At 35.8% G+C, this 18,771-nt stretch overlaps 1 protein-coding gene across 2 annotated transcripts; it reads right to left on the bottom strand.

Moving 5' to 3' along the window:
• Positions 1–11,458: 11,458 nt before the first annotated feature.
• On the bottom strand, positions 11,459–13,156 carry LOC6582685 (tetratricopeptide repeat protein 36 homolog). 2 transcript variants are annotated; one of them, XM_002008341.4, is made up of 3 exons: positions 12,783–13,147; positions 11,681–11,856; positions 11,459–11,605 (listed from the first exon to the last, which is right to left on the bottom strand). In XM_002008341.4, the coding sequence occupies exons 1-3, from the start codon at positions 13,093–13,095 to the stop codon at positions 11,534–11,536; spliced, it is 561 nt and encodes a 186-aa protein (XP_002008377.1). In that variant the 5' UTR covers positions 13,096–13,147; the 3' UTR covers positions 11,459–11,533. The 2 variants fall into 2 exon arrangements, with proteins under 2 accessions (XP_002008377.1, XP_043865349.1); XM_044009414.1 differs by lacking the exons at positions 11,459–11,605; positions 11,681–11,856 and adding an exon at positions 12,344–12,609 and having other exon boundaries at positions 12,783–13,156.
• Positions 13,157–18,771: the final 5,615 nt, after the last annotated feature.

Genomic DNA, 18,771 nt, shown 5'->3' with positions numbered 1-18,771 from the left:
GCAGCTTATAATTTGGAATTGAAACTGTTAATGTAAATAATATTGGAGAAAAAATGATTGAGCAGGCAGCTTCAGAATTTCTTTTTTTAATGTATAAAATACCTAAATTATTATTAATAAAAAGAAAAAAAAAAATTAAAAACACATTTTTGACCTATGTAAATCAAGCATTGAAGTATGAGAAAATATTATTATGAAAAGATTTTCTTAACATTCCATTTAGCAAAATGGACAATTATTTAGTCAATTCGTTATTTTTTTAATATTGATTCTGCACATTATTTTAGACAAATGGGAAAATTAAATTTTTTAATTTCGTATTTTATATTATTATTTTTTTTTTTTACATATTTTTTTTTATTTTAAAGCTTCTATATAATGAAAATTAATTTAAAGCCGAAGCTGATTCTGAGTAGACATACCATTTATTTCATTGTATATCTTAATTATAAATTATATAATATTTCCAAGCTGTTTGTTAAAATATTTATATATTGACTTATATAATTACTTTTACTTAAATGAAAAACAAAAAAATTAAAAACAATACATATGAATATTTATAAATTTGATATGATATACATATACAATTTTCTTATTGTGAATCAAAAGAAAACTAAGATTGTTGCTTATTTATATTGTTATATATTATTTCCGCTCTTGTCTTAAATTTTTCATATATTATTTTTTCAGCAAAGAATTTCTTCTTCTTTCAATATCTCTATGGCTAACTCCTGCGGCTTGAGCGTATGATAAAGATGTAGCTTGCTTAGCCTAAGTATTTTTGCTCATATTAAAGCTTATTAATTTTCTTATAATTCCATATATATTTCGATTCAGAGAGCAACTCTGCTGCAACATTTAAAAACAGTTTGGCACTTATCGAAAATTGTAAAGCAATTAAAAATCATGGTTCATCACCTGCCGCTGCGGCTGCGGCTACATTCTTCGCCTTTAGATGCACCTTTCCACATAGTTTACAATTTTTTCTTAGTCGCTCGTCCTGAACGTTGTGCCCTTCCTATTCTCTGCTCTTTCTCTCTCTGCTAGCTCATCCTTGCTCGCTTGGTCGCCTCTGCTGCTGCTGCTGTTGCTGTTGCCGCTGCTTAGTTATTTCCAGTTTATGGCGCTGTGGCCCACACACCTGCCTAGGTTACGCCTGACAAGAAAACGCGGGCACACTTCGAGCAACTGGCAACAGCATTTAACGATCCTGTTCCGATCAGTTCCTTCCTTCTTGTCGTTTGGCGCAATTTCCTCGGACGCCTTTGCATGCATTTAAAGGACATGTGCACGCCATTACAACAGTTAACTGAAGATCGGGAGACACCCCCGAGGACATTCCAAGACACGAGCGTGCCACAAGCCGCAATAGCTCAAGCGAAGCATGCCATAGACACATGCCTGAGACCCCATATATGGGCTATATAGCTCTATACCTATAGTCAGCGCTATATCAGCCCCGATAGTCATTCTTTATTGTAGCTACGATGAGGGCTGTTGGTTGGCTGCTTGGCTGGCTGGTTGGCTGGCAGATCGCCCTCGATGCGCTTCAGAGCGCGAGGGTTCGCATCGAGGGTTAGCGGTAGCCGCAACCGCCTGGCTTTTTGTAACGGATTCACCTTATGCCAGACGCGTGCCCATCCATCATCGTTTGATATGCGCAGTCGCAAGCGGCACAGGTAACAACAACAGCAACAACAACAACAACAACAACAACGATAATAGAACAGCTAGAGCAACTGTGTAAATCGCATAGCGTTTTCCATTTTCCATTTTCTATTACTCTTTCCATTTTTATCGGCCCCATTTATGACTACGACACATTCCCAGTTACACCCTCAGCTTTGTTTGCATTGCATTCTCCTCCCTCTCCCTCTCGCTCACCTTCTCTTTGGCTCTTTGCCAAACAAAAACAAATCCCACGTTGGCTTCTGTTTCTGCTGTTTCGCTGCGCCGAATGCCTTTACACTTGGTCGCTTGGCTCGTGGCGCAGCGCAGTGCTCGTCGCTGATTGGCCGAGCTCACCGATGGGCGTCGACTGCGCGTGCTGCTCACCCCGCTGCCAGGGCAAGCAAGCAAACAAACGGGTTTGTCACTGTGTGCTGTCCGTGTGCAGCGCTGTCGGGCTCTCTTGTATGCCTCTTACAGCTTGCTGCGTGGTGAAGTTGAGTTGCCGAGCTTAGCCAAAACCGTTAGTTCAATTGTATTTGATTTGTGTGTGTAGGTGTGTGTGTGTGTGTGTCTGCATAGAAAGCACCAATTGGCTGTCTGAATTTTAACTGTCTGTAATAAGAATTCTGTGAGCTTTCTGATTTGCTTTGACTGTTGCTTTGGTTGACAGCTTAATATATAATAAAATTAAAATCTGAAATTAAATTGAAAATTGTCTAAATATATCAAATACTCAATTTAAGTCTTAGACTTCTGTTTTTACATAACTAGCTAAATTTAAAAAATAATTAGACCCATTTTAGCTGACTTTTGAGTATCACAATATATGGAAATAGATAATAAATCAATTTAAAATTAGCGTAAAAATTAAAAAATAATAATAATAATGAAAAATAATTATTACAATATTATATTTTTAGTTTCATAACATTTTAAATTACAGAGAATATAGTTAAAATATCAAATATTATGCGGACTACAGTAAAACAAAAAGTATATTCTCATTTCATATTTAAAAAGAATTTAGTAATTAAATATTTTATGAAAATAAATATTTTATGAAAATAAATACTCTTCGAATATATGATGCATTTCTTTTTTAATTTTTATTTATAATTATTACAATAGTAGTTATAAAAATATTTTTTTTTTAATAATCTTTTTAATCTCACAGACTTAAAATATTTAGAAATTACACTTTCCTTTCAGACATTTCATCAACAGTATTAAAAACATAGGCATTTAATTATAAAATTATTAGAATAGTATTTCTTTACAATTGTAAATATATTTTTAAGGATATACTTTTTAAAATCACCAGTTGCAGTTTTCCTTTGACAGTCAATTCGAGCCTTTGCAATTCCCTTCTAGGCTTCTGTTCTACGCACCGGCAATCTTCACTGATTTATCGCACAATCTGCCGTCATCTTTTAAGTGGGCAACCATTTAAGTGTATTCTATTTGTCTCACAGTGGGTGCTAGCAGTTGGCTGCATACAACGAAAATTCTTAACAACAAATCAGACGGAAATCTGTAATAAATTTATTATTATGTAGATGTGCGCCCGGACTAACAAATGCGGAAAGCTAAAAGGCAACAACAGCAACAACAGCAACAACAACAACAACAACAACAACAACAGCTGCAAGCAGAAGGCGCTGGCTACTGGTTATGAGCACGACGAGCAGGAGAAGGAACACGGCCCGAACTAAATGGATGCTGCTGCTGTTGTTGTTGCTCTTTGCGGTTTGCTCAGGCAGCAGTCGGTTCATATCGTGCAGATTGTTGGCAATTATTAAAATGATAATTGCACAAATCTGGCTATCAATTGACGACCATCGAAGACCTTAGACCAAAGCGAGACCAAAAACGAGCGAAAGCCGCAAAACAAAGCAGCCACACAGACGTACATAGATCCAAAACGCATGCGCAGCTCCAGCTCCAGCCCCCAGTCTCAGCTTCAGTTTCAGCTTTGGCTCTGCAGGCAGCCCAAGCCCCAACTACAGCGTGGACCAGGCCTGTTGGTCTCTTTTGCTGCTGCTGCCGCTGCTGCGGCTGTTGGCCTGCGTCTTATCATGTGGCGTTGGTGCGCGGCTTGCAGCATTTTGCAAACGTTGACAATTTGGTATTAATTTAAGACAACAGCAACAAGCCTCCTGGGCAGCCGCAGAGAGCCTTTGGCTAGAGCATGCAGACCCCGACAGTTGTTGCTGGCCACTTGGCCAGAGCCACTAGCAACAAGACGGACATTTACATGCTGCTCCCTCTTTCTACTCGGCTGCGCCCGCTCCCGCACCCGCTGACCAAACAATGAAATCTGCGTAGTTTACTGTTGACCCAAGCTGAGTGGGACAGCCGGGCAGTGTGACCAGCTGCGTTTCGAAATGAAAAGAGGTTTGGCCAACTGTTTAGATTGAATCCAAAGTAGACTAAGACAGCGTCTGTGAGAACTGAGAATGCGTTGGATTATTATTGTAAGTTAATCTTAATTTGAGCTTTAAAATGATTATAAATATTAAATGGAATATATTGTTGTTCCTTAAAAAATTATTTAAAAAAAAAAAAAAATTAATAAATATTTTTATTAAATAAATGCATAATTCATTTGACAACTTAATTTAGATTTAGGCCAGAAATTTTTATTTTTTATTTTTATTTTATTTATTAATTTTTTTTTTTTTAATTATTATTTTATTATTTTTTCTTTTGCCAGAAACGAATTATTAAATATTTAAGCTATTAAATTATTAAATTAACAAAAATAAAATAAAATAAAATATAATTTAAATACACGAATCTAAATGTTCTTATTTGGAAAGTTTTTAATTATACTTAATTTTGATATTTTTATAAATTAAATATTATGTAAATCAAATATATGCCTTTTATATTTTATTATATTTATTTATAGATATTTTTTTTTTTTTACATTTTCTATTTATTTATTTATTTATTTTATTTTTTTTTTTTTAATGTTAAATTTTAAATTTATATTTATTTTATTTATTTCAAACCTGGTCACACCTTGCACATGCTCTGCCATTTCAGCTGCGCACAATTATAAAGCAAAAATTGATAAAATTATTGTTGTTGAGCTGGGGAAGAGAGCGAATGGAACTGGGAATACGATGGCGATTAGCGCAAAGCCAAAAGGTTGCAGTTGCCCACTGACCACTGCGTGGCGACACAGTAGCCGGCGAAAGCTGCTCCACTGCTGGCAGGCACTGTGGCTGTGCCTGTGCTGCTGGGGCAACTGCCCCCTCAATGCAACGCATGATGAAAATCAGCGACTCGCAATTGGCAACGAGCCGAGGGCTTGGACCTCGATACGAATTGGGATTGGAATTGGGATTGTGATTGGGATTTGGCTGTGGATTCGAGCTAGGTGGCATCGCAGTTCTGTTGAAATTTATTTCAATTTCATTTGATATTAATTGCGAATGGCTTTAAGATTGAATTCCAATGTGACCATTTTTGGGCTGTGCCTTACAAATGGCCCCGTCGTTCGCACTCGACCTCCTCACGGGGGCATGTTGTCGATGTTGTCCGGAGCGAGCGAGGTCTTGTTACGAACGCAGCATTTTGTTTGGTTGTTTGTCGTTTGGCTGTTCAACACGCTGGCGCCACAAACAATTTGCTACAAATAAGGCACCGACTAGAGTTTTTGGGATTCGAATTGGGATTGGGCTGGGACTGCGCCAATTCGCCCGCACAAATCTCTGACAGTTGAACGGGAGCAGTCGCTGCCGCTGCCACTGCTGCGACTGTTGCTGCTGTTTGTCGTAATTAGCAGCAACTGCAATTGCAATTGCAGTTGCAATTTGGTTAAAGTTATTTCATTTGACCATTTTGGTCTGTGCGAAAGTTCAGCCTGGCCTGGCTTGGCCGGGCAGGGGCTGACTTCGATGTGGACTTTCCAAACGGCAACCCACACGCTGACACAATTAAGCCAAACACATGTCGCCGCACGGTCAGATAAGCCATTTATTAACTTTTCACAAGACTCTAAATGATGCCATAATCTCCGCATACGGTTAGACATATGAGAGAGCTTCAGCTATCCGCAGCAGCAGAGCGCAGCGCAGCGCAGGAGATGCAAAGATATAAATAAGAAAGGGTTTACGAGACGGCTGACCGAATTGAGAAGCACACTAACTCACTGTGGGTTTATTTGAATTATTATTGTTAAATAATATATAAAACTATTAATATAGTTTTTAAAAAATAAAATAAATATTTATTCAAGAGAATTATTCCGAAGTAATATTTTTTTTTTTATGATTCTGCTGTTCTATCTTTTTCTCTCTCTATTTCTTTTCCTCTCATAATAAACGGATATCTTATAAATTGTACATTAAAATTCTTACCGCTTTGCTGCCTTCCTCTTCTCGGCTCACACTCCCTTTCATTTTAGCCGTATTTTTCCCTCTCTGTCTTGCTGCCTCTCTTCTCCTCTTTCTTTATATATATACATATATATATATCCCTGTTTCTCTCTGCTTCCCTCTCTCTGTCCTTCTCCTTCACTACCTCTCTCTCTATCTCTCTCTCTCTCTTTTCCCCTCTCTGTCTATCTTTGATTCTTTTACTACCTCTCTTGTTTGATTGAGTACGTAGTCTATCTTTCTATCTCTCTCTCTCTCTTTCTCTTTCTATACCTTATTATCTCAGTTAGTTCCCTCACTCAACTGACGGATTTAGGCATATGTATATAATTATTTCAGTCTTCTATATCCACTCTTTAATGTATATTTCACTTTCGCTTCTCTCTCTCTCTCCTTCTCTATCTCTCTCTCTCGCTCTCTCTGATCTCAAGTTATAACGTTACAAACATTTTGCTCATTTCAATATACTCTTCACACTGGCATCAAATGTCTGCTGAACTACTGTTTGGGGGGTAGCTCGATGCTGTAAGCTCGAAGGAGCGCCGCCGCCGCCGCCGTTTGACAGTCCCAAGTACCCAAAGTCCAGGCCCAACAATTGAACTGCAATAAAACAATTTACCCAATATAGCGCTGCCCAAGAGCAATCGCAGTGCCAACTAGCTGGGATAGCTCAGCCGGCGAGCTCTCGAGCCCAGCTAGGAGCTGGGCTAGCTAGCTAGCTCGACTCTGGAGCCGGGGCAAGCTCTCTGCACATTTATCATTGAAATGTGGCGTGCGGCTTTACGCAGCGTCGACTGCGGCGTCGGCGGCTTTGCGGCACCAAAACGAGACCCGATCAGAGCTTCTTGACTTGGCGGTCGCTTTGCATATGCCCAGGCAAACACAACAACACCAACAACAAGCACACAGAGAGCAAACTCAAGTACGAGTCGAAGTCCCACTACTGCTAGCAGCAGTCAGCGCTCTGCCCTGTCTCAATCTCCGGCTGGGCGGGCGATAAACTAGGCGCTCGTTGCATTGCCAATCGCGTAAGTCAGTGTCAGCGATGCCCATACAAAATCAATTCATTGAACTGAACAGATTTCTCTGCGCCCCTTTCAGCTCATCTCCAAGAGAGGGAAAGAGAGAGAGAGAGAGAGAGAGAGAGAGAGAGAGGGAGATGCTCGCATCTTCATAACAATTGCGACTGTTTCGTAATTTGCATATGTTTTGGCTGCTGCGACAAAGGCTCTCATAATTGCTTGATTTAGCGGCCCATTCATGGGACGTGGCGCCAGAGGCATCCGCTCTACGCTTTCTTTGTGGCCGGCGTGTAAATTGCAAAGCAGCAGGAGTAGCCGCAGAACCTGACTCTTACCACGTGCGGGCGGCTGGCCCTGTCTCAGTTGTGTCGTGTAAATTGCCAAGCAATTCATAAATGTCAACGCGTGTTGCCCAAACGCCAAGAGCCAACAGCCAAAAGCCAAGAGCCAGCAGCGAGAGAGGTGGGAGTAAATGGGAGTGCAGTTGCTGGCTTGATTTATGGGACAACTCTGGTTGCATCTACGCCAATTAGAACTGTCGGCGGTGTGAGACGAAGAAGTTTCTGCTGCTCAGCTAAGCCGTTAGATAATACAAGAAAAGCTTTAGATTGTCAGAAGGTAAATATGTGTGCGAGAGAGATAAATACAAATTAGTAAAATTTTTGTATGGGAAATTAAGAATGGAAAACATTTGAGTGAATTGCAAGAGAAGTAAAGAAATATGAAAAGAAAAATATAGAAATGTATATAATAAAATATATGATTATATAATTATAAGTATTTATTAAAACTATATTAGAAAAATTGCATATTTAAATTTATTTTAATAAATAATAATAAATAAATAACAAAAGTTGATCATTTATAGCGCTTTTTCTTTTGATAATTCTAATTTAAATTTTATCTAATAAACATATTTTATTAATTATAATTTTAAATTTAAAATGAGGTACGCTTTAAATTAAATTTTAACAAAAAAAAAAAAATAATAATAATATTTAATATTTAAATATTATTATAACAACTTCAATATATGTTATATGGTAAAATCCCGATAATTAAAAATGGCAAGGGGATCAGCTTATTTTTCCGATTTTCGATTTAGCGGGGCACAAATTATAGAGGCACGACTGTATATCTTATTTATTTTGTATTAATAACTTTTTTAAATAAATAGCTAAGGATGTTTTTTCAGTTTTTCTCGTTCATTATAAATTCATAATTTAATTGTTGAATAAATATTCTTAGTCATAAAAAATAAACATAAAATAAACATTTTTCTAAATATAAAATATGTTCAATAATTATTAAATATTTATATATTAAATATTCATATATTGAAAATGCCATTAATAAAATATTTAAAATAATTATTTAATTGGAATAAAATCCATAATACTTTTGTAATATTTTCTTATCAAAAGTAAAGTAATTATTTATCATTTATTATATTATTTATCAACAAATTAAAATTTATGTTCAGCATCAAAAGTATATTTCCAGCTAAAATTTTGACAAGACAGTTGATAGAGTGGCCAATCATGCAGCACACTTTAAATTAATCAATAAGAATATAATCAACCCTGTCGCCCATATGGCATAATGAATACCGAAATTTCAGGCAATATACTGGGCCTATGTCCTCGTAGCTCTTGTTGCTGTTGCTGTTGATCTACCACATCTCATCGATGGCTTTTGGCGTTCACGTCAATTATAGCATTATTTCATTGATGCCTCGAACTGTCCGCAGTCTGATCACAATATTTGCATAAACCCGAATTACAGTTGCTGCAAAAGATATCAAAAGAGCAAAAAAAACTAAATATACACACATATATATGTATGTATATGTATTTATAAGAAGTAGACAAAAACTGGTCGAGCTGAGTTTAAACAAAAGACAGCAGCAGCGGCAGCAGCAGCAGCGGCAGCGGCAGCGGCGTCATATGTTGGTTGACCAGCGCTCGACTAGAAGTCAGGGCCCTCTCTCAACGACGACAGCAGGCACGCGCCCTCAGCCAGGTATACAAAGCCAGCAGCAACAACAACAACAAAGAGGAAGAAGAAGAAGTGGCAAGCAGAGGTAGCTGGAAAAAAGGACTCGCAAATGCAACTGTTGAGCCGCATCAAGCTGAGCTGAGGGTGAATAACCCAGTGGCGGAATCTCTAGAATGAGAGCCTTGCAGCCAACAATTTTGGCAGGAAGAAAAGAAAAACATTATGAGATGCTATCTAATGTCTATCTGCTTGGCTCAGCTCTTTCGATCAAATTACAGTTCCGGCCTGGTCAAAGATTGGCATTTAGTTCCGCTAAGAGCCAATGGGGAGCCAATGTTGCTCCTGCTGCTGCTGCTGCTGCTGCTACTCCTGCTGATGATCTGTATTGGGGAGCCTAATGATTTGGCCATTTGCCAGTTGCAGTGGACGTCGACGGCAACGGCGACTGAGACTTCGGCTGAGACTGCGACTTCGACTGTGACTGTGCAACATATGGCATTCGATTTTTGTTGCGGCTTCAGCACAACTGACGCAGGATACGCAGCAACTTAGCTACCTACAACTTCCTTTAACAGAAAATTAAACTGCATGCGCATGCGCTCGCACACACACACATAAATATGGGCATATATGCACCCATGCATGTATGTGTGTGTGTGTTTGTGTGCAGCTCCAACTGCAAGAGATCAATCAAAAATTGGTACAACCCTCGTATGACTTGGCCTAGCAGGACATTTGCGAGGCGCGCATCTACTACTATGCAGCAGCGACTGCAGACGCAGACCCACTTGACTTGCACTGCATGGCTATATCCTTTTCACCTTATGCGCAACTCTTGTGTGTGTGTGTGTGTCTGTGTGTGTGTGAGCTGCACCTGCTTCAGCAGCAGCAGGACGCGCGCGTCTTTTGACCGCAATCGCATAAAAAAACAAGTACAAGTGCTGCAAGTGGATATTACTGACTGCTCTTATACCCGTTCAAAGTTCAATCATACAATGGAATTTTTTCTGTGTACTATTGTTATAATTATTAGTATTTTGGCTGCACAGCTGTGTGCGTCAATCTCAACAGCATTTCAATAGCTGTTAAAGGTAAAGAGTTTATTCATATTGTTTTTATACCCAGAACCCATTAAAAATGGAAAATCTGGGTATAATGGTTTTGTTTGGAGTATATATTCCATACTGTATTTTTCATCCTATTTATATTGATATATTATTTTATTTAGCTTTGATAATAATGTGGCATGATCCTTATAAAGAGGTTCATTTATCCTCAGGCTAGATAGATGTGCGCATTTGGCTCTTTCCATTCTTACGCTATAAATTTTGTAACGAATCTTTAACTTATATATATTAGATATATACAAATTGCCAATAAGATGTCAAAGAGATGATCTTTGATTTTATATTCATAAAAATTTTCTTTGTCCAGAACTTGTTCATTTACAACTACACTTAGCTATAAACTAAGCTCAGCTATAGCTAGCAACTTAACTTTGGACTCTAATTATACATGTATTAAAAGTTTGTAATTGGTTTTAAGCTATATAATTTATGCATAAGCAGATTTAATAATTCCTGGTTTGCATCAAACAAATCCTAACCAGAAATTAAAAATACTCACGAGCTTATCAAACTGTCAAAAGTAAATTTCAAGTCAGCAATTTCACTTGAAAATACTCACCGAGTTTCATTACTCTTAAGCCGATATACTCACTTTTCACTTAGCGAACGAGCATGACAACAGCAACAACAAGTTGAATAAAAGCAAAGGCCGCTTACAACAGCTGGGGGTCGAAATCGTCAACATTTAACTGTTAAGCTTGGCGCGCTTACAGGATCTGTGCACCGTTTGGCTGTTTACCTGTTGCCTGTTGCCTGTTTACCTGTTGGCCAATTGCTCGTGCCAAAGCAAACCGCAAATCCCGAAAGCCCGAAAGCCCCAAAAACTCAATCCGAGTGGTATATACACAGCTATCCCTGTCTCTCCCTCCCTCTCTCTCTCTCACTCTTTCTCTCTGCTGCTGCTGCTGCTCCTGCTCGTTATCCTGCGCGAAACAACTTTCGTTTATTTTAATTTAGCTTGCGGTCCTCTGGCTGAGGGTGAACTCGGTGCATTCAGAGAGCGAACAGTTACGGGCACAGTTTGTGGCACAGCCTGTGCCAGCGACCACAGCCTGCTGCAATCTGACGGCCTGCTGCATTTAATAACTGTTTTCGTTTTTGTGGCCCCCGAGTGCGCACGATTGCCACCACGTGCCACTTCTTTTTTTTTTGGCGTACTCGCGCTGCTCGAGCCTTTTGCAGCTTGCCACATTATGCGGCAGCGGTTGCCCTTGCCGCCTGCTCTCTGGCTTATCACATTAAACGACGCGTCTCGCAGCTTAATTAATGTTTATTTATTTTAACGAGGCCGCTCAGCTCTTGGCCTAAATCAAAGCTCACGTCTCGCTCACTTGAGCTGATCGAAGGCCTGGCGCAGCATTTGATTGCAAAGCGCCGCAAAGGGATTTATTTCCACTAGCTGTAAATATATGTACAAATTTATATTTACGTATTGAATAATCTTTATTTATAGCTGCTTAAGTGTTTCACTCACCTGTTCTCGTGCAAATTTACTGCCCAGCTGTGCAGCAGCCTCGAAGTCAGCGCGTGCTGCATCCAAATTCTCTAGCTTTCGGTGCAAGACACCGCGTTGACAGTGGGCGTGGCACTTGGTGCGTGCTTGCTTTTCGGTTGCTAGCTCCAGAGCGCGATTTAGATCACTAAGCGCTTCTACGGATGTCGAAAATAGTGGAAAATTGGATTGAGTTTACTTAGCTTAAAATAGTAGTTGAAGCTTTAACAGAAGATGTAAAGGTAATAGTAGTAGAATAGTAGTAATTGGACTATTAGTAGTAGCAGTAATTACACCAATATTAATAGTAGTAGTTGTGTTAGTAGCAGTAGCAATAGGCAATAAGCATGTTAGTGGTAATTAATGTAGTAGTAGTAGTAGTAGATCAAAATAGTAGTAGTACCTGTAACAATATTTGTAAAATAGTAGTTGTAGAATAACAGTATAGGTAACAATAGTAGTACAAATAGTAGTAATAATTAAGATTATAGTAGTAGAATAGTAGTAGTGCAATATTAGTAAAAATAGTGTCTAAAGCAAAAATAATAGTTGTAAAATAGCTGTAGCAAATAGTGGTTGTCCTAATAAAAATAGAAGCAATAAAAATGTAGTAGAAGTAGTAGTAGTCAGTAGTGATGGTGATAGTAATAGAATTCGTTTTTAAAGTAGAACTAACTGTACTAAGTAAGAGGGCAATATAGTAGATGCAACTCTCATTGTGGTAGCACTGCGAGAAGCTTTAGCAGTAGTTATTAAAAACTCAACATATGGGCTTTCAAACTTAACATAAGCGGCTGCACTGCTTAGCCTGATTAAGTATAAACACTGCTTTGACAACAGTATAAATACAGGTAATAAACGCCATCTATTGTTGAAGCTCGAAATAGGGAAAAATGTAGATTGGTTCGAGTCTAGGATAAGTGAAATTAAAATAAGAATTATTAATATATTATTAAATTTACACTAATACATCAATCAGTGCTACTACTGGGTATATCCAATTTCATTTGTGATATTTATCCGATTTACCTTCACATATCTAAATATTGTATGTTAAATCTCTTTCTTGCTGCATCTCCCTTACCTTGATCTCGCTTGGCCAAACGCAGGGCTTGCGCCCGATTGTTCAATATGGAGGCGCGCTCCATTAAATATAAAGCCTTCTCGAATGCCAGCAGCGCCTGCTCCAATTCCCCACGCTCTGCCAGCCTCACCCCCTGCAGCTCCAGCTCTCGGGAGGCCGGCAGGAACGGTGAATCGGGCTGCTCATCGAGCAGCTCCATTTCGGCTTGGATTTCCACATTGTGGGCGCCGATGCCGCTCAGCTCTAGGGGATTGAATATGGACTCCAATACCTGTTGATCATGTGGACTTAGCTGGAGCTTGGCCTGCGGCATGTCTGAAACTTCCACTTGTTATCGTCTTTGAAACTCAACTGGAAATCAAATCAAAACCGAAATCAAAACAAAATAATCTAAGCTATGCAAAGCAGCTTGCTTAACCGGTTCGAATTGCGATTATTGCCAAGGCATACACTGCAAGAAACTGGATTGTGGTTTATAAAAAAACGTTTTGTTTTTATTTTTCATTTTCTTTCTTGTTTTCTTTTTTGTTTTTGTTTTTTTTTTTTTCATTTTTTGTTTTGTTTTTTTTTTTTTTTTTTTTATGTATATGTAAATACCAAGGACAATATCATTTGTTTACTCTTGTTTTTGCAATTATTTAATTAATAATAATATAATAATAAATCAGCGATACATATGCATATATACATACATATGTGAATATATATATGCATATATAATAATGTCAATTGTTGCTATGCTAATGCGTTTTACTTTGCTTTTAATTTTGATAAATACAATCATATATATATCATATATATTTCTGTATATATATATATATAATATTATTAATAGTTTGTCAATAAATGTTTAAATGTTTAACTTTATGCACTGCTCAAAAAGTTGCCGCCTTCTCTTTACAATATACACAACAGAAATAATTGTTATAGACTATTTTCCTTTCATTCTATATATGCAGCTTGATTTATGACTGGTGTCTGTTTGGGTTCTATATTGACAACAAAATAACTGTAAAACTGACTTATAGAGTATATCTCGCATTGAAGGAGGTATATATGTATTCACATATATATCAAATGAATATAATTTATGTATAGAAAAGCTGCAATTTGCTCTTAAAAAGCTTTGCCTAATAGAATTCGAGTTTTTTTTTTTTTTTCATTCTTATATAGTTCTTCAATATATGCATTAAGGGAAATACAAAAGGCAATCTAAAAATAATAGGAATTACTAGAAAGCACTTAAAACATACTTTTAGTATTCTGCAAAATTTTATTGAAAATTTCCCTTTATGTTTCCTGTCATCGTATATTATTTATTTTCCCTTTGAATTTTTAAATTGAACTACAAATTTAATATGAAATTTCCTTTTAGATTTCGCTCGTATTTTCTGCAGAACGAAAGTTTGTTTTTTATTTAATGCAAACCAAAATTTAGATGTCCCTCATTTTATAAAAATTTCTTTATTATTATAAACTGAAATTATTTATATATTTTTGTTCTTTTTTTTAACGTTTTTTAGTTTCTTAGCGTACCCTATTGAATTCCCTTTTGTACCTCCCTTCAAATTTCCTTTTGTATTTCCCTTTATTTGTTTTAGTTGCTTTAGTGTTGCAAACGGTGCCTGGTTTTCGTGATATATATATGTATATTTATTTATTTATATAAATGGGGGTATGTATGATAAAAATATAAAAGTGAGCATTGTTTTCTGTTGTTGTTTTTCATTTGTATTTCTATATGTATATATGTATGTATGTATATATATTGCAGATATATAACTGTTGTCTTGTTATGTACTAGGTGGCACAGTTGTTGTTGTTGTTGTTTGTTTGTAGTTGATATATAACGGTAATAACTGAGTAAAGAAACATAAAGGCGAGATCCTTACAAATCATATAGTAGAATATATGTATATATTAAATATTTTGTTTTTCTGCTTCTTCTTCTTTGGTTGCTAAGAGTTTGAAGAGATATTGAAGAGATTGTTTTTTGTACACATTTATCTACAGCTTTTCATTTGTCTTTTATTTATATATATATTATGCAATTGTTAATTTATATTTATTTATTTTATTTATTTAAAAGTCTAGCTCAATCTTTTTTATACAACAAATTTAATATCAACTAGTATACGCTATTGCTATTTACGATATTGGTATTTCGTTTTTTTTTTTTTTTTTTTTTTTCTTTTTATGGTATTTATAAGCTGTTTTCTCTTCTTTTCTTCTTTTTGTTTTGTAATTATGATTAAATGCCTTTTACCCTTTAGCATAGCATAAGCGCTTATGTCTCAACTAACTATATATATATATATAATCTATATGTGTGTGTATATATATAGTAGCTGCTTCAACTCGATCTCGTATTGTTCTGTGTGTTTTTAAATATGTTTCGGAAATTGAAATTGTTGTTGACTTTTTCGCTTTTGGTTGCTTCAAATTGCTTTTCATTGTCGTTACGTTAGATATACATATGTATATATATATAAATATATGTGTGTATGTATGTATGTATAGTTAGTATACGAGTATGTTCTATATGCATTATATGTATAGCGTGTTATGTTAGTATTTATATGTATATATTTATATATTTGTGAATTAGGTTTTAAGTTAAGATTAAGTAAGCCTTTCTTTAATCAGCATTTGCTGCAATTTACAAACGAACTGCGAATACACGATATCGTCTCACGCATAAACGTAGCCCAAATAATGTTAACAAGGTTTTAGTTTTTCATTTAAATTTCACTTTTACCAATTCAAATTTAAAGTTTTTTTTTTTTTTTTTTTTTTTTTTTTTTTTGAGTACAATTTGGAATTTTGAATTTCGGATTTAGAAATCGTAAATTTTGTTAATAGTTTTTTTTTTTTTTTTTTTTTTTTGTACACGAACAATTTATTTTTAATTTGTTTTTATTTTTTATATAATAGTTTACTAACAATAACTAACTTTTTAGTTTTAGATTTGTTTTTGTTTTCTTTTCTTTTATATAATTTTAGTCCAACTAAGATTAATGTACAGCAAAGCGTTATTACATAATAGTCAACAAAAGTACAATTACGATATAATTCAACATTTCTCTTCTTTGTTTTCTCCATTATTTCCTGCTCTGGTTCGCTCACTAAACATATATAGAGAGATATAGAGTGTGAGTAAGAAAGAGGTATAGCAGTAACCAAGGCATAATCATATATATATATTATATGCTCTTTACAAGAACTAGACACAAAACTAATTCAAGGAGCTCTTCACGAATTGCTCATACGACATTCAGATTTCAATGCACACACAACGAACAAAATTTGAAAAGTATTTTTTGCTTGTTTTTCTCTTTTTGTTTTGTTTGCCAAAAATGATGTGAGTAAAGAGAAAGAGAGAGAAAAAGGTTGGCGAAAAATTTTGCATAATTTTGTTTGCTTAATAAAAAGTAGCGTTTTTCTTTAGTATTAGTTTTAGTATTTTTTCCATTTTTGTTCTTGCTAATATTATACAATAAATATATATATGATTATATATATATAGTATTTGCACAGAAAGTTCTTGAGTCGTGCTTTCGGGTAGTTAGTTTTTGTTGTTGTTGTTGTTTCCTTTAGTTTTTGCTCTTTATCGCGCCCTGTCGGCCTTTTACATCGTTTTAACTTTTACTTAATGCCAATCAACCTCAAATTTTAAGCGTTCGTTTTTCTCTACTGCATATTCTGCTGGTAAATGGTATTAAATTGTTTTCTAGTTGTTTAATGGTAGAGTAGCGTAGCTTTTTTGTTTTTGTTCTTTTTTTTTTTTAGTATTTTATAATTCGTTTACCATTTTTGTTTTTCATTGTGGGTATTTGTTTTAGTGAGAGGAATACAATTTTGCAGCTGTTGTTTTTGTCGTTTAAAACATTTAACAAACATTCAAAAAGAGTGTGCAGTGTGCAGTTAAAATTGTACTAATAACGGTTGTTTTTCTTTTGTGTTTTTTTTTCTGTTAGTTTAAATTTTGCGCCTTTCTTGCTGGTATTTTTGTTTTTTGATAAGTATTTGTTTCGTTAAATTTTATTTAGTAGGTGTAGTAGGTGAGTGGAGCGCAGCACTGCTTGCAGTGCTGCTCTGCTGTACTGCATTATCGACACTTCGCCTTGCTTGGGTATATTTTCTAGGTATTTTGTACACATGTGTGTGGGTGTATGTGTGTGTGTGTGTGAGAGAATGTGTGTTGTGTATGTGTGTGTGAGTGAGTATTACGATTATTTTTTACAAATTAGTTGCTTTGGTGGGCTTTATACTTGTTCATGTTGTTGTTGTTGTTGTTGCTGTAGCTGTTAATTACATAAATAGTGAAGCATTATGCATGTGTGTGTGTGGATCTGTGTGCGTGTGTAACAAAAGCTGATCTCGTTTTTTTTTTGTCGCTTGTTTGCTTTTTACAATGTTCTGTGACTGTTGCTCTGCTTCTTCTTGCGTAATTAATGTGTTCTTACGGTTAAGGGATTTTAATTATAACACTTTTTTAAGCTCTGGTTTCTTCATCTTATTTAATTTAATATTTGCCATATTTTTGTTATTATATATATATTTTTTTCTTTGGGTTGGGTTTGTGGATATTTCATATATATATATTTTTTTTGCATTTTCATTTGATTTTTTTTTTTTGTGAAATTAAATATGGTTTCATTTAGTTTAAATAATTATTTAACGACTAACCATTTAGACTAAGTTGCTCGTTCATAATCATAATATCATAAATACATAATACACATTTAGCTTGTTTCATAGTTACAGCTTTAGATAAGTTTTTTCTCAGATTTTTAGAAGTCCTAAGTTCTGTTACGGGTTCTACTTTTCGGGGTTTCACTAGGTAAAACGCTAGCTCTATGGGGTAAGAGAGTTTGCCAGAGGAAAGCGCGAGAGGAGAGCTGCTACATAATTTTTTTATTTTTTATTTTTATATAATTTTTTTGTTTTCTTTTTTTTTTTGGCAGTGAGGATACTTTTTTTTATTGATATCAACAAATCAAAAAAGGATTAAATTACAATTTAAGATTTAATAAAAGTAACTAAATATTTTTAAACGAATTTGCAAATCAACTTTGGATATGTATTTGAAAAGAGTTTTTTGGTCGAAAGTCAATCAAATTATTCAATAATTTTTTTTTTTTATATTTAATTTTTTTTTTTCATGGAGCAGCTCTTGGAAAGAATATAGCATAAACCATAATCATGGGAAATTGATTATGAGAAGTTTGGGAAATTTGTTAACGAGAGCTCATACAACAACATTGAATTGCATATTTGTTAACAGCATATCCAAAAATGTCCCATTTTTAGGGCTTTTTCTTTTTGTCTTTTTCGTTAAGTTGGTGTAGAGAGGCGTGCGTGTTTGAGAGAGAGAGCGAGAGAGATAGAGAGACAGATATAAGCACTTGGGATATTTGTTAGCACAATTTAACTGTTAACTGTTGAAAGCTGTTTTTAAGAATGTTCCAAAATTGTTCCAATTTAGTTTCTGTTGTTGTTGCTGTTGCTGTTTTAGAGTTTATTTTAGCTTCTTTTATGTTTTCTTCACTGGTAAACGGAATTATTATGATTCTTGTAGCTGTTGCTGCTGTAGCGCTGTTGTTGCTGATGCGACTGCTGCTGTTGATAATGATAATGCGATGATGACTGTTGCTGCTGCTGTTGATAATGGTAATGATCTTCGTGCTGATCGCGATGGTGTGAGTGTGTTGTGTGTCCGTGTCCATGGGAATGTTGTTGGTGATCGTATTGGTATTCGCGTTCACGATGCTCCCGTTGTTCGCGCAGCTGTTGCTGCCGATGGTGTTGCTCCCGTTGCTGTTGCTGTTGTCGTGTTGGTGTCTGTTGTGGTTGCTCGCTGGTGGGCGTGGCATGCTGCTGCTGCTGCTGTTGCTCACGCGTGGGCGTTGCCTCTCGCGATGCTTTCGTTGGTGTATTGGTGTTGCTCACGTGTTGTTGTTTTTGTTGTTGTTGTTTTGATGTGGCT

Source organism: Drosophila mojavensis, unplaced genomic scaffold (genome assembly GCF_018153725.1).
Source record: "Drosophila mojavensis isolate 15081-1352.22 unplaced genomic scaffold, ASM1815372v1 contig_74, whole genome shotgun sequence".
Lineage (NCBI taxonomy): Eukaryota > Metazoa > Arthropoda > Insecta > Diptera > Drosophilidae > Drosophila > Drosophila mojavensis.
The sequence above is the reverse complement of the archived record's forward strand: the minus strand, read 5'-3'. Positions and strand labels throughout refer to the sequence as shown.